The sequence below is a fragment of the Alligator mississippiensis genome, chromosome 2 (assembly GCF_030867095.1).
Source record: "Alligator mississippiensis isolate rAllMis1 chromosome 2, rAllMis1, whole genome shotgun sequence".
Taxonomy (NCBI): Eukaryota; Metazoa; Chordata; order Crocodylia; family Alligatoridae; genus Alligator; species Alligator mississippiensis.
The window spans coordinates 34,379,989-34,402,876 of NC_081825.1; the positions used below are offsets into that span (position 1 = coordinate 34,379,989).

Below are 22,888 nucleotides of genomic sequence, written 5' to 3' on the forward strand. Positions count from 1 at the left end.
CCAAATTATTGGCCCCATCAGGCTGATATCCAATACAGCAATTTTTTTAATATCAGTACCGATCCGATATTGGACCAATATATCAGTGCACCTCTATTTTTGAGACATTTAAATTTTTCTCTTAGTGTAGACATGGCCAAAAAAAGACCAGATAGACCAGTTGACCCATCTGCAATTGATGCTTTTCAACTCTGGGAAGACCATCCTAATAGAAAAAGATGCAGCTATAGTTAGTGTTTCCTAACCTCTCTCTCCTCCAGAAGTGTAATGCCTGGCACTTTTTTTTTTCTTTCTGTTGATTGCTTGTTTTCACAAAGGTCCAATGCTTGTTTTTCTCCTGAAGCTATAGTTAAAAGGAAGTGGGTGATGACCTGGGAGCTCCCCTTGTTACTTTCCTCATCAAAGTATCTTTAACTGGAATGACTTAACATTGATGTGCATTAACTTCAGGCTTGCTTGGGAAAGGGTATTTTGTGCCAGAAATTTAGCTAAAACTCCCTCCCAACTTTATAGTTGGACACAAAAAGATTTTACTGAATAAATTCTGCTTCTTGCATAGTCCATGGAACATCATAGCTACAATGCCACAATATACCAAAGTAGTAGCAGATAAATAATTTGCATAGGAAACCCATGACTGATGGTTACAATGGAGAATATAATTTTGCATATTGTGTAAAGGCAAAATTAAAATATTCATAATTATTCACTTACCTTTTCCATCATAGACCCTCCTCTAAGTAAGACATAGGCATGACAGTGTTTAGGTTATTACTTGTATATAGAGATCCTTCTCAGTATTACTTCCTGTATGTCACTTTATTACCTTGATCATGGTTTTACATATAGTAAATAGACTTCCTGTAATTTTCTTTGTAAATTAACAAACTATTCCAAAACGATATCTTAGAGTCCCTTTCAGAACTAAACTACTTGTCCCTAAAGATCAATGGGTTGACAGTGATGGACAATGCAAGACTTAGGTGCTGATCATCTCAGTAGTAGACTTTCAGCTCTAGAATTCTCTGATTTTTGAGATTATGAGCAGACAAAGCCATGACAACTTTAGGGTTGGCATACTTTAAGATACGTTTATTTATGTAAGATTTCCTTCAAAATCATCTTTCCTGATAATCAGTTAAAAACAATCATGCTTAAGGAAGCAGTGCGAGATCTTGAATTTGCTCCTTCCTGCTTAGATGAGCAGAAAGAAAATACACCAATGGAATGTGTGCATGCATAATGATCACAGATTTGAAACTATGAATTGTACAGTGTTTTTCAGAGTTCTATACAGTATAAATAGTTAGTATAAAAACAGGAACATTTGGTCTATAAGCAAGTTTCAATGATCAAAGTTGAATTTTATGCTGAGTCTACCAGAGTGATCTTTAAATATGTTTATTGAAAACTACATGAATAGTATTTGGTAACAGTCAGACTATACAAAAGCAATTTCTTGAATTTGAATAATCTAAGGCCAGATTCTGTTCTACCTCTTGGGTGCATAAGTGCAATTCCAATCCTCCCTGCTCAAGTCCCTGAAAACCAAGTTATGTCCTTCTCACTGGTTTTGAGACTCATTTTTAAAGGTATGACAGTGTTTTACAAAAGTAGATGCACTAGTGAATTTTCAGGTACTTGAACCAGGTTGAATAAAATCATACTTAGGCACTGAACTCCACTTAGACTTTTACTAGGTGTAACAGAATCTAGCCACTAGTCCTAAATTCCCTTTTCCACATACACCATCCCAAGAGGTATACTACTGTACAATATAAAATTTAACAAAAACTACCAGATTAAACAAGCACCCTCTAAAAATAGCATTCAAATAAACTGAGATGATTTAACAGCCCAAGAAAGGGAGAAAATGGGTAGAGAAGATAATAAATATGAAACTAAGTGTAACTATACTGAAAAATTCTGTAAAGTTATAAGGTGTTCTTTAAAAAGGGTCCAAACCGACAGGGCCATGAGGCACCAAAAAACTAATTCAGTACTCAAAAGTAGCTGCACAAGAGATACATTCTTACCTTGGTATGGAAGACTTTCTGTTTAATATGGGCACTGGGTTGACCATATACTTACCTATAATATTTCATCCAACTCCTGTGTTTCAGGAGGTTATTTATTATCACATGTATATCTGAGACCCATGTGTATAATCCCATAGTCAAAAACAGTAAATTCCTATGAAGGTCTGTGCAAATTACACATAGATATATATTTTTAGATCAGTTCACTGGGCAAACATTTCTCAAGAGTGAAATTGTCTGATCTCATAATTTGGAGTACTAAGGAAATGGTTGTTTTTTAAAATGAGAAGTATTTAGTAAACCATTCCTGATGCTGAGGGTCTTGTTTCTTGTCATCTGTAAATTTTGATGCTTCGTTGTCTTGTTTCCTGTACAAAAAGACAAATGGCAGTATTCTTTGAATTCTTACCAATACTTAATCCACATTTCTTTTTCCACAAGAACTTGGCATGGCATGGGAGGAGTTGTTCTTACATGAGTCAGAAGAGGCAAGAAGATGCCAACTGCAACCCTCATATGATCAGTGAGAAGTAGTTAACTGTACTAATCTGAGTATTTAAGTCACTCCTATTTGGTAGCTGCCTCTTTGCATATCCTTTCAGCCAATGAAGTGAGCTCTTCCTCGTAAAGGTTTACACATCTCTGAATCAGTTAGTCTAAGGTGCACCTCCACCCTGCCTTCTACAACCCTCAAAAGTCAAATAATGAACTAACAAGCATTACCGAGATGCAAAAGATGGGAGTTTGTAATAGTGGCTAGCAGCTCTGGAAAGAAAAAGTACTTGCTGACTCAGAATCTAAAAAAAAATCAAAACCCAAAAAATCAAACAACAAAATGTACCTTGTTTCAGGAACTGAATCCTTGGAAATCAAGATGAAATTTCTCTAATAAAAATACAATATACTCTGATGTATGAAGGGGTTTGGACACTTGCAGGTTTACTGAATCTAAAACTGTCCTATCTGTATTGTGTGATGTACTTCACTGATTACACGCCTGGTTTTATGGTACCCAACCTCATCTCCTTAACACTTGTACTTCACATCAATGCACTTAAAATAATTACTTATTTATAACTGATGATAAAAAAGTAACATTTCAGCTCTTTTCTAAGCCCTAATAACATTTTGTGCAAACTGCATCTGATTGACATTGACACAGGTCTCACATGACACAAAATGCTTTTGTAAGAACTTGTGAGCTGCCAAATTGGATCACACCTTTGTTGCACCTAGTCCTGTTGCTGCTGAAAAGAAACTGCAAAAGACAGGTACAGGGTAACAATTTTTTCCTAATTACTGGGACTTACTAGGTGCCAAACTGACAGGGCCATGGTCTCATTTTGGTCCTTAAGCATGAAGGTTTCTATCCTTTCCAAAGTGTTCATTTTTACACGTACCATATTTCACAGTGTGTAAGCCAGGTTTTGAAGCCCAATTTTGGCCCCTGAAAATCCAACCTCAACTTATACACTCTACTGCCTTCCCCTGCAAGTGGCGCTGGGCTTGGCACTTAGCTGGCATAGCCCAGGCAGTGCCGCTCACAGAGGATGGGCCATGCCAGCCAAGCACAGTCCAGCGCTGCTCACAAGGGATAGGGACAGGGCTGGGCTCAGGGCTTGGCTGGTGCAGCCCCATCCCCTGCGAGCAGTGCTGCTGGGGCGCACCAGCACCGCTCACAGGGTATAGGGCCACACCAGCTGAGCCCACCCCGTCCACTGCAAGTGACATTACTGAGTGCTGAGCCCAGCCCTGTTGTCTGTACCACTCACAGCAGACAGGGCCAGGCTCGGCGCTCAATTGGCACAGCCCCATACTCTGCAAGCGCATCCCCTCTGCAGGGGATAGGGCCGAGTCAGCTGAGTACCAAGCCCAGCTCCATTCCCATCCCCTGCATGTGGTGTGTCCCAAGCCAAGTGCTGAATCCAGCACCACTCAAGGGACAGGGACAGGGCCAAGCTCAGTGCTCAGCTGGGGATGTGCTGCCTGCAGGGGACGAGGCTAGGGATGGGGCGAGGCTGGGTGCTTGGCTGGTGTGGCTCCAACCCCTGCAAGCAGCGCCAGGCTGCCAGGGGATGGGGCTGCACCTGCCAAACATTAAGCCTGGCCCTGTCTGCTGTGAGCAGCACTGCCGAGCGCTGAGCCCAATGCCATTCGCAAGGGATGGGGCTGGGCTTGGCGCTCAGCAGCGCTGATCTCAGTGAACAGTGCTGGGCTTGCTGCTTGGCTGGTGCAGCCCAGGCAGTGCTGCTCGCAGGCGATGGGGCTGTGCCAGCCAAGCACCAAGCCCAGCTCTGACTTATACACCGAGCCTATGAAAATCCTAATTTTCCTAACTTTTAAACCAAGGCTGACCTATACATCATGTTGATCTGTACACTGTGAAATGTAGTACTAATGTGTTTTCATTTGTTCTTGTTAGTGATGCAGGGAAGTGAGAGCTGGTGAGGTGGAGTTGTTTTCATATTTAATTCTATAAAAATAGGTCCCGGATGATTGGAAAAGGGCAAATTTAGTGCCCGTCTTTAAGAAAGGGAAAAAGGAGGATCCAGGGAACTACAGACCAGTCAGCCTCACTTCAGTCCCTGGAAAAAATCATGGAGTAGGTCCTCAAGGAATCCACTGTTAAGCACTTGTGGATTCATCAAGGGCAGATCATGCCTGACCAGCCTGATTGCCTTCTATCATGAGATGAATAGCTCTGTGGATGTAGGGAAAGCAGTGGATGTTATCTACCTTGACTTTAGCAAGGCTTTTGATACAGTCTCCCACAGCATTCTTGCAAGCAACTTAAGGAATTATGGGCTGGATGAATGGACTGTAAGGTAGATAGAAAACTGGCTGGATCATCAGAGGGTAATAGTCAATGGCTCAATGTTTAGTTGGCAGCCAGTATGAAGTGGAGTGCCCCAGGGTTTGGTCCTGGGGCTGGCTTTATACAATATCTTCATTAAGGAGCTGGAAGTTGGGATGGATTACATCCTCAGCAAGTTTGCAGATGACACCAAGCTGGGAAAGTAGACATATGCTGGAGGGTAGGGCTAGGATTCAGAGTGACCTAGACAAACTGGAAGACTGAGCCAAAAGAAATCTCATGAGGTTCAATAAGGACAGGTGCAAAGTCCTGCGCTTAGGACAGAACAACCCCATGCACTGCTAGAGGCATGGTACTAACTGGCTAAGCAGTAGCTCTGAAGAAAAAGACCTGGGGGTTACAGTGGACAATAAGCTGAATATAGGTTAAAAGAGTTACAAAAAAGGCTAAAGGCATACTGGGTTGCATTAGTATGGAGCATTGCCAGCATATTGAAGTGATTCTTCCCCTCTATTTGACACTGGTGAGGCTACACCTTGAGTACTTGTGTCTGGTTTTGGGCCCCCCACTACAGAAAGGATGTGGAAGGATTGGAAGAGTTCAGCGGAGGACAATAAAAATGGTTCGGGGGCTGAAGCACATGACTTATGAGTAGGGATCCGGGTTTTCCGTTTCCCATGGAAAAACAGAGAAAATGCAGATTTCCCTTTTTAGCAGAGAAATCTACAGATTCTCTGCTTTTGCAGAAAGCTCTTGCAGGCTGGCAAAGAGCTTTGCTGGCACAGCAGAAAGGGCGGGAAACCCCCAGCCCTGCCCGGAGGGGGAGGGAGATGGGGGGGGGCAGGGCCTGAGCCTCTGAGGCAGCCAAGGCTGGGCTCAGGCTCAGACTTGTCCTTCGTCCCTGGATCCTAGAGGTAAGTGGGGCTTGGGGGCTGTGGGGCAGGTCTGGGGAAGATGGTTGGGGGCTGAGGGAATGGGGTGCTGCCAGCCCCAGGCAGCATATCGCAGCTGGGAGCAGAGCCAGGGGTTGAGGGCAGGGGTGCCCCTCTGTGGGGGGCTTTACTGGCAAGTGATGTGGGACGCAGCGTGGTGGTGCCTGCCATGTGCGGGTAGCACATATGCTGCCTGGCTGCCTGCCCAGGGGAGGGAGAGGGAGGCTTGCATGCGGCTCGAGCACTGCTCTGTGGCCAGTTCTGCAGCCGCGGCGAAGGATGGTGGCTAGCGTGGAGCGGGGGCTCGCACGCAGCAGCTGCTGCTGTTTACCTGGAGGGCCATGCCAGTGGTGACAGCCACTCCCTACAAAACCTCCCGCTGCCACCGTGGAGCCGTGCCCGGAGCTGTGTGGCTGGCCGCCAGGCGGCAGTGGCAGCGTGGTGGTGGCCAGGCAGCACATAGCCACCCCTACCACCATCCCGTGCTGCGCTGCTGCCGCCGGCCACACAGCTCCGAGCACGGCTCTGCAGCAGGGGGCTGTGGGGGACCTTTAATTTTTATCACAGATTTTAGGTTTTTAATCAGAGAATTTGCAATTTTTAATCAGAGAAAACCAGGATCCCTTATGAGGAGAGGCTGAGGGAACTAGACTCATTTAGTTTGGAGAAGAGAAGACTGAGGGGGGAGGTGATAGCAGCCTTTTAACTACCTGAAGACCGGTTCCAAAGAGGATGGAGCTGGACTGTTCTCAGTGGTGGCAGATCATAAAACAAGGAGCAATGGTCTCAAGTTACAGCAAGAGGAGTTTAGGCTCCATCTTAGGAAAAGCTTTCTCATTAGGACAGTGGTGAAGCACTGGAACAGGTTACCTAGAGAGGTGGTGGAATCTCCATCCTTGGCCGTTTTCAAGACCCAGCTCAACAAAACCCTGGTTAGGATGACATAGTTGGGGATGGTCATCCTTTGAGCAGGGGGTTGGATTAGATGACCTCCTGAGGTCCCTTTCAACCCTAATTTTCTATGATTCTATATAAATCTAATTAATAAATATAGATGGTAATCTCTGGGCAGACCTAAATGTCTACTGCTTACACAGATATGATTGTGTTATTAGTTTAAGCAACATTTAGAAAACACATACATCTAAAAATGACATTAAATTTTAACTGTTCAGAAAAAAATGAGGGCTAGGCCAGACACTTTGAATGTTCACAAACAGGAATAAAGTCCTAATACAGGGAATATCAGAGGAGAACTGAGCATCTGCCAGATCAGCATTTTGAGATTTCCATACTCATTTGCCAAATTACCCTCCTTGCCTCAGTCAGGTCTCTCCTAAAAATACACTTGCTAAATATGGAAAAATAAATAAAATGCATTTGTAACTACTGAGATAATTCCAAGTCTTAGGAGCACAGGCCTTGAAGGGACTGTCTGCCTCACTGAACCCAGACCTCACATGTTGCTGGCAGCCATATAAGAAAAGGTGAGTCTTAATGAATAACAACATGATTTTATTTACATTCATGCAGTCTTTTATGACCATTGCTTGTGCCCTGTTGAACTGCAGTCATAAGCCCTTCCAGGCAGAGACAATGGCTGATATCCTGCAATAAGCTCAAGGTATGGGCAGGTGTTTGGAAATACAGACTTTACTGCAGAATCAGAGCCACTGTTTTTGGCTTTTGCACATTTTTCAGTGCCTGAAAAAATCTGAATACCCTTCAAGCCACTAAAATATGTAAGTTTATTGTTTACCTTGTGGCCGTGCTAGAGTCCGAGGATTGTGTTGACTGATAGCAGGCCCTGATGCAGCTGGGACTGTGGTCTAGGCTTGTAGATTTTGTTATTTGAGGAGAACTCCTCTTTGATCTCAAGTCACAACTCAGAAAGCTCTTTGCGTAGGAGGCTAAATTCGGCACACTGACAACACGGCTGGGCACATCATCCAGTTTCTTCTTCTGTTTTTATTATGAGAAGAGAAATTAACCCTTTCTTCTTCCACGTGGATGATACAAGTTCTACATAATGGACTTGTTGCAAGAAAGTATTGGGCAAATTCCATGACATTGGTGAGTGTTGATTCTATTTTGGGCATACAAAGAGGAAGTTCCTAAAATATGTGGCCGCAGAAAATTCTGTCTATAACATTTAAAATTAATTCACTCTTGCAGATTCAGCTAGGACAGCTGTAGGGCCCCTGGGTCAAAGCACAGGTGTCAAACCCAAGCAGTGAGTTTACTTAACTTTAAAGTTGCAATCACATATCTGACAGAGATCCCCAGATCTGATTGCACTACCTGGGGATGCCTCCTGTAGCTCTGTCAGGTGCACACACCCTTTGGCATAGAGCCTTGCTTTTGTTACAGGTCCTACTGGCAATCCTCAGTACACACAACCATTTATTTGCAGTCACTCCTGGTCTAGAGCCAGGGTAGCTGCCATTTGGTCTGTTTTGACTAAATAACACATTAGGTTAGAGTATGTTTGCACTATCAACTACAGGATGGTATATATATACCTTAGCTGGCTCTAAACAAGCTGGCTCAGATAGCAGCAGTCAAGTCACAAGGACACAGACCTCTGTATGAGTTAACTTAGCTCCATGCTCCCGCAGATAGATTCCTAATCAGTACTCAGGTATGGGCTACACTGCAAAGCTTTGCCAGCATAGTTACATCAAGGCAGAATAAAAGATTGTACTCTCCCTACCCAACACAGCTGTGCCCCACACCTCTCCCCTTCCCTGAATTTGAGCTCAGTTGTGCTGACAGAAGAGGGCATTTTCCAGTTTAACCTCCGTCATTAGAAGAGGAAGTGCTATAGCAAAGCCAGCAGAAAATACCTTTTGCTAAAATACCTCATGGTTTCAATAAGGAGCTCTATCACGATTGCTACAACAGCACAGCTATAGAGATCACCCTACTGCCAGCTGCCATAGGGATGCACAAAGCTGCCAAGGAGCTGTGGATGTGAACATGCTCTGGCAGCCTCCCTGACATCCTGACAGTTGTGGATGCTGTCTGTTAGGAGAAGTTCTGGTGGCAGAAGCAGCCTCATGAAGATAAAATGTCCCTGTCCTCTAGGTCTTGCTCTTCTGTCCTCTGCCAACATCTCTTACTTCTGGCCATGCCAGCAGCTAAATATGGAAGTGCTGCAAAGCCTAAGGAGACTGAGCATACATGCTAGCAGCCCAGACAAGGATTGTTTACGTAGCTCATCTGTCTGCATTAAGTGATGTAAATTGGCCAGCTCCTAGATCTATGCAAGAAATTGTTCTTCTTACTTCTGCAAAAGGTTATATACATATTTGTGAGCAGCCTGCACACATAATACACCTACATAAATACACATATTTTGAACTGATACTATCCTCATCTGCCAGTTTGGGGTTAGTTCACAGGATGAAATATTACACTTTTACTGAAAACCAGTAGTACCATTACTTTTAATCCTAGGATAAACTGGCTGAACTGCTGAAAAATAAAAATTAAGCCTAATCTCTATTCATTTACACATTGTATGTTCACCTTATCGATCATCTCTCAATATCCTAATGACAGTAAAACATGATTTCCAGTTTTAATTGAACTACTTGTCTTACCTTCATGGAAGGAGTTAAACATCCAGGACCAGGATTGAAAGAAAAGGATCTATTCCGGTAAACTTCAGTGGTGGGTAAAAGTGAATGATGAAATTTTCTTCCTTCCTGAAGGGAATAAATTATACGTGTCCATCATATAATATTCAGAGTAGTGAGAAAACAACTGCCTGAAAGGGTGTGCGAAATGTGTATAGAGCCTTGCTATATAAATCAAAATGGTTAAGCATGAGTACAGATTAAATGCTGGGTCTTGGCATATGAAGAGGTTCTACTGAAAGATGGAAAGCGTTCTTTCAATATTTTTAAGCATGTTCATGCTAGCAGGATAACATATACAGTAAAGAAATAACATTTTTCCCCTCGTGTTTCAATTCATGAATGCCCTAGTCTAGGAGCATCAAATAAGTGGCCTCATTCCTCTGAAAAGGTATTGTAAACATGGGCTAGAGTGTAGTCAAAATACTATATGAACAAATGTGCCAGCAATATTATGCTGGATTAATTAAGGGCTGGTTCAATCAAGTTCTGAATATCAGCACACATGTTATGATATATATGTGCCAAGGAAAACTCACCATCAGGTGTTTGATAATCTCCTCTCTCTCACTTAATTTATCTTGCAAGCAATTTATAAGTTGCATATCTTCTTGCCTGGACTCCCGTTTTCTTGGCTTTTCCTCTAATTCTTTAAGTCTGTGCCAAGTAAAAAATGCAAACACTTAAATCTAGGTCAAGAAAACTCTTTCAAGGCATAAGATTTTAGCTTAGGTTTCTCTTGCTCTGTCCCACCATGGATTCCTTGCTTAACATACACGAAAATAATTCTCATTCATGAAAAATAATTTTGACCTCTCTTGTCAAAACTGCTGTTTAAAAAGGGTGATATGATGAAGCTAGTGCCCATGTTATTTATACACACAATATCCTCTGTCTACTGGGTGGGTCCAGCCCATCATACCATCTATTGTAAACAAGAGTCTGCATGAACCAGAGTTTGTGCCAAAAGATCTCCATGCATGAATGAGGCCATGAGCTAAAATGTTATGAGATTGAGTTGTAATCCAGAGAAGCATCCTGTAGACTGTAGGTTATTTATTCTTTTGCTTTACCTGAACATTTTTAGGAGAGAGAAGACCTCTCCAGCTTTAGCATTCAGCATTCTTATTCAACATATAAGAAATGGGCAAATGACTTGTGACCTTCCCACCTGCAGTTGTCCCTCTTTCTTGGGGTCAAGCCACCATGGATGTGATACGTGAAAGCAGTTGACTAGAGAGGGGAAGGGCTTGAGACACAGGGTTCTCTGTAGGACTCTCAGCGTTGAAACCTACTTCCCACATTGGACTGAAGTAGCCCAGAGCTGTTGCTTTCCAGGACATGCTACGAGACGCATCTATTTACTTGGGCTTTTATAAAGGGTAGGATTTGATGAAGGCTGAAGTTGATCAGGGATGAGAAATTCTTTGGGTTCTAGGGGTGAAGTGTTGTTGGCTCTTGTGGACTTAGATAACAGTTATTCGGGTTGTTCTTGTACTTATGTCAAGGACACCTATTGCTTCAGATCAGTGCCTTTTTAACCTTTATAACTCAGATCATTAATAATTAATAACCTTTTATCTAAAGATCTTATTGTGTTTTACAAAGGTATATTATTTCTCATTGTAAAGTGGTAGAACTAAGGCACTATTTCAAAGACTCATCCTAGGATCTTACAGTGATCCAGAACTGCAATGACTTAGGCCCCTGAACCTAACCACTTGACCATGTCTTTTCACACTATGGTCTCTACCCTGAAAGCACATACAAATATGTTTAACTACAAGGGGACTACTTGTACCAGTAAAGCTAAATACATGTACAAATGCAGGATTAAGATTTCTGGGATTATCTGATGAGGAAGATTATTTTACAGTTAGTAAAACTAAAGAGGTACATTAATACAATAGTGTACAATGAAATTTACCATACAGATGTTATCTTTTTACACATAACATAATATCAGCTTTACACTGATTAATATGTATGTGTTATGAGAGTTTTTCTATGCATCTTTTTAGTTACATGGAGAACAGTTATGCAACACACTATTATTCTAGCAATTAAAATATCCTGTAACAAAATAATAATTTAAAGAAATATTTACACAAAAATAGGTGTACTATCCTTCCAGCAGATTATTTAAATGACTTACTCTGTTTCTAGCGAGACAATCTTTGCTTGGAGATGGGCCTGAGCACTGCTGAAATCAGACACCATGTTCTGGATTTCCTTGCGATGATCTTGTTTCAAGACTTCCAGTTCTTTTTTATGCTTGCCTTTGAGGTCATCTTCCAGCAGCCTTTCAAATGGTATTAAAACATTACTTAATTCTCAAGTGCTTTAACTTTCATTACAGAGTTAGTGATAGGTAAATACTACTAAGGTACTACTATTCAAAGTGACTGGGGAGGTAGTTAAATCAGTGCAGCCCTTGGCCAGAACCCACTGCTTGGGCTCCTATGAAGCATAGGCTGGAACTGAAAATTGGATCTAGCTGAATGGGGTTTCCAGTGAATGGGTGCAGCTAGCTATTCCAGGAGAAGGGAAATTATCCTTCACTCTTTGGACTGGAGGATTCTAAGCATCAGCCCTATTGTGTTTTTTTTCAAAGAGAGGTCTCAAGCTATATGCTGTTCCCAGCACTGTGGCTGCAGAAGAAACCCCAAGAACCACAAGAAACAGTAAATCTTGACACCCTGTATTTTAAGATGCCTGGAATTTTAAAATGAAGCTCTTTAATATTGCATTTAAGCTGGCCATGGCCTTACACTTGGCTTAACATCTAGATTAATATTGTAAATGTCACAAAGGCTATAAAGGAGCCTTTTGGGTGTGACTAACTTCCACACTATACTTCCAAGTGTTGTCATCTGGAAGACACAGCTAATTGTAAGGTCATATTTTACAGTGATGCATAACACTGTATTATTGTTTTCTGAAGCCAAATGTGACTGAAAGCCACAAGAGTCATCATTACTCTAAGCTTCCAAATGAGAAACACCCACTGAGTAAAATATAAGGCTAAGTCAGTAACTTTAAATGAATTCTATCAAAGTTAACACATGCTCACAAAGTAAAGGCCATAAAACTTAGTTTTATAATACTCTTCCCCTGACCCAAACACATTCTGGGACCTGGCAAGGAAATGACATGAAATCACTGGTTTCAGGATCAGTGACTACTTGACTCGTTCACTCTTGCTCTTTTGACTACTCTCTACATCATATTACCTGATAAAGGTAATTTTGGCTCATAATTTGGTTCCCCCCTTAATTCTGGCCAACAGTTGTCAAGCTTGCTGAATGCTTTGAGATTTTGGGGATAATAAGAACTCTCTAAGCATCACTCTGTGTGGAGAGACTGAGACTAGGGACAAACATTACACATAAACCGGTTTAAGTGATCAGAAACTGGTTTAAACCTGTAACAGAACAGACATTCAGTGCACGTAATCCAGTTTCAAAATGGCCCAAACTGGTTTGAGATAAACCTGGTTGAATGTAGTATCAGACTTAACTGATTTGGCTCATACCGGTTTATGCAATGTCTGTCCCAGACCCCCTGCTGGTTTACGATAAACCAGACTCCCCCAGCATCCCAGCATGCTCTCTGGGCTGGGCGGGACTTTCTGCTCCAGCTGTAGGGCTGACCCTGCGCCTCTGCTCTCTAGCCAGAGCAGGGACCAGCCCTAGTGGAGACTCTGTCCGGCATGACCCCGTTAAGACAAAGTGGGCTGGAAGGGGGTTAATTCTTCCCTCCTTCCCCTCTTCCCCCACTGCAGCCCAGGGTCAGCCTGTCTGCCAGGGAGCAGAGGCCAGGGGGCTGCGGTAGTGGGCCCTGGAGTTGGCAAACCCCAACTGCAGGAAAGGGATGGAAGGAGAAATTAACCCTTCTCCCTGCCCCCTTCACCTTAATGGGGCCATGCTGGGTTGGTTGTCCTGCAGAGTGGGAGGTGGGCTCTGATTCGTGATGGGGGGGGACTCTTCCCTCTCCTCCTCTTCCCAGAGTGGGGAAGGGGACTCTGTGAGGTGCTGGGTGGGGACCCTTCCTCCTCCCCACTGTGGGGCTGGGAGAGGGGTGTGCTCCATGCAATGCTGCCCAGCCCCAGAAAAGGGGCAGGGGCAGGGGCAGGCTTTGTTCCATGCTGGGGAGAATTCTCCCCCTTCCTCTTCCTCCTCACAGAGGGCAGCAGGCGCATGGAGCTCAGCCGGGTAGGGTGTGGGTGTGAGGGTGTAGGGACCCCCACACACTCCCCTCATGGTGTGCAGTCCTTGCTGCCAGCAGCAACAGCAGCAAGCAGAAAGGTCAGAGTGCTCGTGCCCAGTGCAGGTGCAGCTCCAGCCAGCGCTGTGCATGGGGAAGGAGTGGAGCTTGCCTCATCCCTGTGGCTCTGTTCCCTGAGCCTGAGCCTGCAGCAGGGGAAACCCCACACTGGAGCTACTTCTCCCACTCTCCACTGTGCATTGTGCAGGTTCCCTACTCTGCTGGGAGTGAAGGGAGCCCTGCTCCCTGCTTCCCTGCGGAGTCCAGCACAGGGTTTCCTCTCTGTGAGTGCAGAGCTTCAAGCGCGGCACAGAACCATGGAGATAGAGATGGCTGGGCAGGCTGCGCAGGGCTGTGCTCCTTGCCCCACCACAACACTTGCTGTCTCTATCACGGCTCCATGCTGTGCCTGCAGCTCCGCACTCACAGAGGGGAAGCCCCACGCTGGACTCTGCGGGGAAGCAGGGGGCAGGGCTCCTTCCACTCCCGGCAGAGTACAGGACCTGCACAGCGGGGAGCGGGGGACACAGCTTGCTCCAGTGCAGGGCTTCTCCCGCTGCAGGCTCAGGCTCAGGGAGCTGAGCTGTGGAGATGAGGCATGCTCCACTCCTTCCCCGTGCACAGCACTGGCCAGAGCTGCACCTGCGCCAGGCACAAGCGCCCTGACCTCCCTGCTTGCTGCTGCTGCTGGCAGTGGGGACTGCACACTATGGGGGGAGTGTGTAGGGGTCCCTACACCCCCCACCCTCCCACACCCTGTGTCCCGCATCGAGAACTGCTGCCTGTTTAGTCTGTGGCCAAATCTCCAAAGTGGTGCCAAATCTTTGGACAGTGATTTGAATCACCAAATCAAATCACTGTCCCTCCGAATTGGCTGAATCCAAATCAAACACTTGCCGCTTCACACACACCTGGTTATTAGTTCTGTTGAATACAGCATCACAGTGGTGGCTCATGTCCATCATGTGATCAACCATAACCTCGAGGTCCCTTTCAGCCATTGGCCTGGCCAGGACATCTCCTCCTAACCTATATTCATGTCACTGGTTACTTCTCCCCAAGTGAAGCACTCTGCATTTATCCTTATTGAACTGCATCCGGTTCTGCTCCACCCACCCTTCCAGCTTGTCCAGATCCACTTGGATCCACATCCTATCCCCTAGCATGACTGCTTTTGCCTGTAACTTAGTATCGTCCGCAAACATGACCAGGGTGCTTTCCACATCCTCATCTAAATCATTGATAAAGATGTTGAACAGCACGGGGCCAAGAACCAAACCTTGCAGGATACTAGGGTTGTGCGAAACAGCAGCGTTCTGCTTCCACATCCGTTTCAACAGAACAGTGTTCCATTCGAGTTTTGTTTCATTTCAAAAGTGCTGTTCCATTCTGTTTTGTCAAAACGGTTTCACTGTTTTGACACTGTTTCGACCTTTCAATTGGGCTGGGAAGGGAACTCCCCAGGAAGGGAACTCTCCAGCTGAGTTCCCTCCACAGTGTTGCGATCGGGCTGGGGAACTCAGGCAGGCTGAGTTCTTCCGCAGCACTATGATCGGCTGGGGAAAGGAACTCAGCCCAGTTGAGTTCCCCAGCGCTGCAATCGGCTTACCACAGCCCCATGGAGCTCAGCCTGGTGACGGGAGGTGGAGTACAGCATAAACATAACAGCTGGTGAAATTTCACACAGTCCTATAGGACATCACCAGTTTTCCTGCCTAGTGCAGGGGGCCTGGACCCAATGATCTTCCAGCTCCTAACAATCTATAAATCTATGAATCTACCACTGGCCACTTCGTGTCAAGACAATACAGACCTGTCTACTAACACTCTCTAGGTTCGACCCCTTAGCCAGTTCCCAACTCATCTGACTGTGGACTCATTGTGGAACACTTCAAATTTAGTGCACTTCAGCGCAGTGCAGACATACAGCCATCCTCCCAGAGTGATTCAAAGTAGCCAAAAAGGCATTCAGTGACATTATGCTCCATCCAGGAGACTGGAGAGCACAAAACTCTTCATCTCTCAATCTCATCTCTGGAGGTTCCCAAGGACACCTGAGTACATAGGAGCGTGCTCACTGGCTGCCTTCCCTGCTTCCCCCACCTCCCCTTCAAGTGATGGTGGAGGGAGAGTGGAGCATTATGGATGCTGGAGAACTGCTGGAACAAACATCTGTTTCAGGAAGTGCTTTGAAAGGAAGTGATTCAAATATGTTCCTCATACCTTGCGGGTTAATCCTGATGTACTTTGGCCATTTTTTAAGTGCTTCTTTGGCCATGCCCATCTGTACCCTCATGGTCTGGAGCACTTCAAAAGTACCTGGAGCATTTCAAACATCACATCTGTGCATGGCCAGAGCGATTCAAATCCTTGCTTCTAGACTATGCTGAACAGGCTTTCAAAGGGGGTACCCCTGGACATGATGCCCATAGATCCTTTTATGCATATAAATTAAGGGATTACACACTCAATCTTTTATCACTGTGGAAGCACTTAAAAACATGCCCATGTAACTCCGAGTCCTTCTATCTTTCTGCACAGAGTGATGCTTATATGCCTCCCATTTTCCAAAGATCCCAACATTCAACAAACTTTACAAACTGGAAGCTCCCTCCCTGCTCATGCTCAGGTATAAAAGATTACTCCTGTGTTCCCTGTGTGCACAGGTGAGGAGACTGCTAGCACTTACAACAGCCCTTACTGCTCCACTGGAGCACAAATGGGTGGTGGCAAGATAATGCTCTTTGCAAATAAAGTTGTGGCTATGCTGAGGGAATGCAGACCACTCTTTATTCCATATTCAAGCACCTTGAAGTCACAGGTTGGCTTGCTTGTGCTCCTGGAGGCAGATTACCTACTCTAGGCAAAATGCCAACAGCTCTCCCCTCAGTACAGATCTGGGGTTATACAGGGTTCACATCAAGTATCATTAAAAAGCAACCCTTCTATGGCCAATATTCAGCTGGTTACTAGCCAAGAAGTGGAGATTTCTTTTCTCCCTCATTTTGGGAAGCTGAGGCTTGTTCTCAGAGACATTTACAATTCATATCTTGCTCAGAGAAAGGGTAAGTTTTGGGGCTGTTGGTCTTAACAGTTTTCCTTCAAATGAACAACAGATTCAGTGCCTTTCTTTGGGTCACTTCTGAATGGTCCTGGAGAATACACTTCTGTGGGACACAGATGTGACTGAACAGTGATTCCAATATTTCTAATATGGTTGGGGAGGGAGGGGAATTCTAGCCAAAGCATAAGGAGTTGCCAGAAAGGAAATGGTGCTTTTGAAAAGCTCACAATGTACAGCATAAGTCTCTTTAGGAGGGACAAAGTCCCACAGTGCTTGGAGTGCTAGTAACATTAGCATTAGTCCTCTAGGAAGCATCTCAGAAAAGCAATAATTTAAGGCAGACCTTCTGTGTTGCTTCTCCCTGTCCTGAAGCTGGGCAGACTCCTGCTTCTGTAGGTCCACCTGTGCACTTAGCAACTCCATGGTGTCTTTTAGAAGTGAATTATCTTTCTTGAGCCCAGAAATCTCATTCTGACATTTCTCCAGGTCACCATTAAGAGATTTGATCTGGCTCTGGCTACTTCCTTCCTAAGGAAAAGGTGCAAATTAGCATTATTTATCCTCTGGTTAAATATTAAGAAGCTATCCACAGAGCTGTGCATAGAATAGATTTTTGGTTTTCTGGCTTGAAACTTGACCTGGAACAAAACTTCTGGGTTGACCTGGAACACAATTCTATTTTAGTTTTGCCAATGAGAAAATATCAGAAGATTTCATTGTTTAAGAAAACTAAATCTAAATTTCAAAACAAAGCATCCTTTCAAAATGAAAAAATCAAAAAACCTTTATTTTGTATTTTTTAAAACAAAACAGTTTGTCTTATCCCTACATTTTTCAGCAGAAACAATTCAACAAACATGACAAAGATTCTCATAGAATCATAGAAGTGTAGGGCTGGAAGGTACTTCAGGAGGTCATCTAGTTCAACCCTGTGCTGACAGATTCAACCCTATTTAAACCGTCCTATGCAAGCATTTGCTAACATACTCATAAAACTGTACAAGTAACCCTCTCCCACAACTACTAGACAAAATGCTCTAAAATAACAAGAACATACTAACTTGCTACAGGTAAAACTGGGGGATGACAGCACTGTCAATGTCCTACTGCTGCAGGGGCAGGGAGTAGTTTGTTAAGATAGACTTGAAAGACTCAAGGAACAGAACCATCTTCCTCCCCTACAGAGGAAAGCAATACAGTCTGATCACAGGGTAAAAATATTTCCTGATCCCAAATGTGGCAATTTGTCTGACTATGAATAAAGGAGCAAGACACTCTAGCCAGGAAACTTCAAGTTCTAGTTACAGCACAAGTATCAGCACACTCCAGTCAAATTCTCCAGCTTTGGCTCTAGGCAAAAACCAATGCTTCTGAGGAAGGTGAAAAAAAATCCTGACACCTATAATAAAATTCCTTCATGGCCTCATGTCAACTTGACTATGTTTATGTCATTTTAATTGGAAAAAAACTGCTTATTTTTTTTTCCACTTGCAGTTATCACAGGATTGGGATTGGTTACTGTGTTGGACAACCTAATGATGATAAACAAGAAGTACAAAGATTATAATATAACACATAGATGTTATTAACATAATTTTCATATCTGAAACTTTTCTCTGTTCCTACCTAAATAACAGAAATAAAATAAGCCCACCAGAGACAAGAACCAAATCAACCAAAAAAATTCAGAAAGATATTGGAAATATTTCCAGTGAAAAAAGTGCAGTGACTAAGTTTTGTTTAGTGCAGGAAACCTGCACTGTATGAATGCAAACAACAGAACAAAACTGGGAACGAGTTGTTATAACTTGGAATGAGATGTTATAACTTCTTATCAAGTATTTGGGTTCCAAAGCATATATGCACATGCATGTGCACACACCCATGCAGGCCACATAGTGCATTTACATACACATGCATATTTACATGTACACAGAGGCCAACGTTTTCAAACTTCCATACTCAAAGTTAGGTACTTGATCCATGTTTAGGCACCCACCAATGACGAACAGTATCTAGCCTGATTTTTAGAGATGTTGATGCCCAGCATCTCTAATTGAAAAGAGTGGGGCTCTTGAGTGCTCAACTTCTGCTACTTATTTTAGGTACCTATTTTTAGGTACCCAAATTTGAACACTTTAGACCCACTGTACACAAGAAGGAATAAGGAAAAAGCACTTCAACAATATGGAGCTCTCTACAATACCAAACCCTGACTAGAAGACAGCCCTTGATTACAAGTTTTCCATAGAATATAAAAGCACAGCCACACAGGTCCTTGGATATAGGGAAGGAAACCCCTTCTGCTTCTATACAGAGAGCACCTCATGTAAAAGCTAAACCAGAATTTTTACCATGTAGTAGTACCACTGAATGTTAATAAAGTAAGACTAGGAAGCTTGCCTGCTGCTGCTTTAGGGACCATACATTCTTCAGCTCCATCTGTAGGTCTTCTATTTGTTTTCTGTGACTGGCACAGGACTCCTGTTGCTCAGAAAGATCCATACTCAGAGATTCTAGCCACAACAAAACCACATATCAAGGAGTGAAGAAGGTAACAGGCTAATGCAAGGAAAAAACAATAAATCCCCAGGAGCAGGGAGACAATAAAGTACCAATGTTTTCCTTGATGCTCAATTTTGCAATCATTTAGTCCACTAAATCAAAAGGAAAAGAGGGAAATACCCCACATATTCTATAAAACTCTACTGCCAGTAGTAAAGCAACAAGGACTTGATATGAGGATTAAATGGTGAAATTCTATGGCCTTTGTAATGCAAAAAGTCAGACTAGACACACACAGTGGTCTCTTCTGTCTGAAAATCAGTTGGGGAACTGGAGGTGCACAAAAAAGTGTAAAGGATCCAAACAGCTGTTTCAAACAGCCCTATACAAATTCTCTTGCATACCGTCCCATAGGAGGTGTACTAGTAGCAGAACATGAGGTAACATGCCTATCTCTCTGAACGTCACAAAAATTCTTATCAGGAGGCAAAGCACAGAATCCTCCCCACAAACTTAAATAGTAAATATTGTTAAACTCCTTGACACCTGGCCAGCTGACTCAATTCATTTTGGAACCAAGGGTTCTAGTTTTTTCACAAACCAAAGGCACTTATTAGTGGGCAGAATCAGGCCTGTTCTTTGTTCTACTTGATATCAAGAGGAACAGTAAGAGATACCTCTGGGTATACTATACCAAAACAAATCAATGACTATACCCTTGAAATATAGGAAGCGTTCATCTAAACCATGTCATTATATTTTCTGAGTCTATATATTTTGGCCTTGGTATTCCACTTCCTGGTCAGACAGAGGGGGAAATAACCCCACACTTCTGTGCCACAGCACCATGTAAATCACACCAGTTAGAACTGGTGGAGATTAAAATCATTACAAAAAAGTCTAAAATGTAAATCAGAGCATCCAAGATTTTCTGAAAGGTGGGCTGCTCTGACAGCCTGCCAGGAGTCTGATGGCTATGGCCTAATTTTCAGAAAGTAGAGCCAAGTTAAGTCCCTTTGTCTTGAGGTGTTGCAGATAGACTACATATGCCAGCATGAAATGTGTTATCTGGACTCGAGCCTTTTGGAGATCTTTAGTTTTAACAGATTCTTGTAAATCGGATTAAGGGAGCAATTAATTCATATTGCCAAACGGATACACTTGACCCAAAGCTGATCTTTCTTAATGTAAACACAACATGGGAAATCTCTAAGGCTCTCTTTACACATGAAGCTAAAGGTGCACTGGGATCTACTGTGCAATGTGACAGGCCCTCAACCCACTTACCGCTGCACAGTCATCCTCATATGAGGGAGCTGGGGGCAAGCTGGTTGGCACCCTGTGGCCAGAAGGTATGTTGCCAGTTGGTCCGCCACCCAAAGGCTCTGGGCTTAAAGGATGCTGAGAAGTGGAACCCAGGGGTTAGAGAGAGGGAAAAACTGGTGACGAAGTTGGAACCTCTCCCCACAGCTGGAAGTGATGCAGCACTGCCAGCCCAGTCTGAAAAGCCAAAAGGAACAGCATGGGCTCAAGGCACCAACAGGGTGCCAACAGAGCACCTGGAGGCCAATCCCTCTACCAGAAGGGAACTGGTAACTCTCCCCAGGGCCAAAATCCCTGAAAAAGGGGGTGAAACCCAGGTGGACCTAGACATTGACCTTGATACCAGCTGGATAGCTGCATCCAGTGAGTAGGGTGGTGGTGACCCCATAATACTGCACAGCACCTGTGGGAGTCATCACCAGAGCATGCAGGTCAGCAGGGGCTGGGAGAGGGCAGCACAGTGGGCATGGCCGAAGCCTCTGACAGGGAGAAGCCAGCACAGGACCCTGTTAACTGCATGCACCCTCCCAAGTGTGTATAGAACCAGAGGGCCCCAGCAGGCGACTCGCAGAGCTGTGAGCAGATGGTGGGCACAAAGGGATGCGCCCAGTGACACTATAGTCTGGTACCAGAAGCAGGCTCAGAAGAAGGGCATTCCTGAGTGGATCACCTGTGGGAGATGCATGCATGGGGCACTGCCCAACCCCACATGCTGTAAAAGTGCTCCGTGTGGGATCATCGTTGCCCTGCCAAGTGCCACACCTGAGTTGTTTTAGGTTGATTTCTTGATTTGTTGTGCGTTTTACAAACTCTGCAGGGTCACTGCCAGACCTCCTTCAGCCATCCCTGGTGCTGGGCCTCAGCACAGGAAGGAAGGACCCTGTCGCCACATCAGCCAAGCTGATCTGAACACCTGAGTGGAAAGAGGTGGGGTGTAGGGGAGGAGAAACCCCACAGAAAACACATCAGCAGAGTCACCCAGGCACAGAAGAACTACGGAACATCACTTCAAGGTACACTTCACTGTACAAGTCATGGTGGACGAGTAGTCTCAGCTTGACGTAGCCAAGGTGGCAGACATGCCCATCGACTGATTCAGTGGTTGTGAGCCTGTCACACTCAATTAACACAATTGCACATTATATCCCATTGCACCTTATTGCCAGTACAGGGGGAGCCTGCCAGTAGAGGGGGAGCACCAGCAAGTTCTCATGGCTAAGAGCCAAACACACCCCAGTTGAGGAGCTCCCAGCCACAGGGGTGCCTTCTGTCCTCCCAGGGTTGGAGGATTGGCACTGTGGTGATCTCCTTGCCCCAGAGGCGTGGGAAACTTTCAGCACCAAAGGGCCACTGCAGGGGTGATCTCCCTTGCCTGGGGGTGTGGGGAAACCCCTAGGGCCAAAGGATCACAGCAATCCTCTGGCCCTTGGGGTTTCCCGCACTCCTGAGCCCTAGGGATCACAGCTGTCATGACCTTCATGGCATGGGGGTGTGGGAAACCCCTGGACCCTGGGGATCATGGCTCACATGAACCCTGGTGCTTGGGGGTGTGGGAAATCCCTGGACCCTGGGGATCACAGCTACCATGATTCCCTAGGGCTCAAGGGTTTTACACTGGGTATGGTGCACCCCTGTGGATGGAAGCCCCGTCACAGGGCAGATCCTGCTACACATACAAATTAAAGCTCAGTACCAACCAGCTATATAGTTAGTTTGTATTTTCAAGATATAATTTTATAACTGGTTGGACCTTTTTATTGTGTGATAGCTCCTTTGCACATGTAGCTGGTCTGCACATAACTGTGCAATTAACCAGTTAATTGCACAATGTCTACAATGTGTAGAGGGGACCTGAGTTCCAGCAATAAAATCCAGCAGCTTTTTCAAACAGGCCACTGAAAAACAACTGGTATTTCTCAAATCATAATCAAATAGTAAGTGTGTATAATGCAAGTTGTTATACCTAGCAACTGAGTTTGTTGTTTCTGTATCTTCTCCAATTCTCTCTGTAATTCATTCTTTGTCTTCTCTTCCAAAGCCTGTATTTCCAGCCTGTGAGACTGGTCGTGGATCTTGATACTGTTATTATATTCCCTTTTCAAACGTTCTTCTATTTCCTTCAGGCAAGAAACATCGGTGGAAGAACAAATTCACAATTTATTTCCCTTTTAATGTCAGAGTGAACTAGGAGCTTCAGATGTACAATACATTCCATATTTATATTTCATTAATACAAGAACAGCATAAGATAAATAAAACCAAGAAGCAAAGGGGAAGTCTTCCAGACATCTTATCACAGAATT

The 22,888-nt window shown here is 44.4% G+C and overlaps 1 protein-coding gene across 1 annotated transcript in view; it reads right to left on the reverse strand.

Annotated features, from left to right (window-relative positions):
• Positions 1-1,071: 1,071 nt before the first annotated feature.
• The window catches only part of FAM184B (family with sequence similarity 184 member B), a 93,547-nt gene continuing 71,730 nt past the window's right edge, over positions 1,072-22,888 (reverse strand). Inside the window, exons 11-18 of the mRNA XM_019480034.2 lie at positions 22,549-22,702; positions 19,161-19,273; positions 17,101-17,285; positions 11,583-11,729; positions 9,967-10,084; positions 9,392-9,496; positions 7,546-7,748; positions 1,072-2,407 (exon numbers count right to left, since the gene is read on the reverse strand). Coding sequence (XP_019335579.1) covers positions 2,317-2,407; positions 7,546-7,748; positions 9,392-9,496; positions 9,967-10,084; positions 11,583-11,729; positions 17,101-17,285; positions 19,161-19,273; positions 22,549-22,702 — 1,116 coding nt within the window. The 3' untranslated portion in view covers positions 1,072-2,316. The remainder of the gene's footprint in view (positions 2,408-7,545; positions 7,749-9,391; positions 9,497-9,966; positions 10,085-11,582; positions 11,730-17,100; positions 17,286-19,160; positions 19,274-22,548; positions 22,703-22,888) is intronic.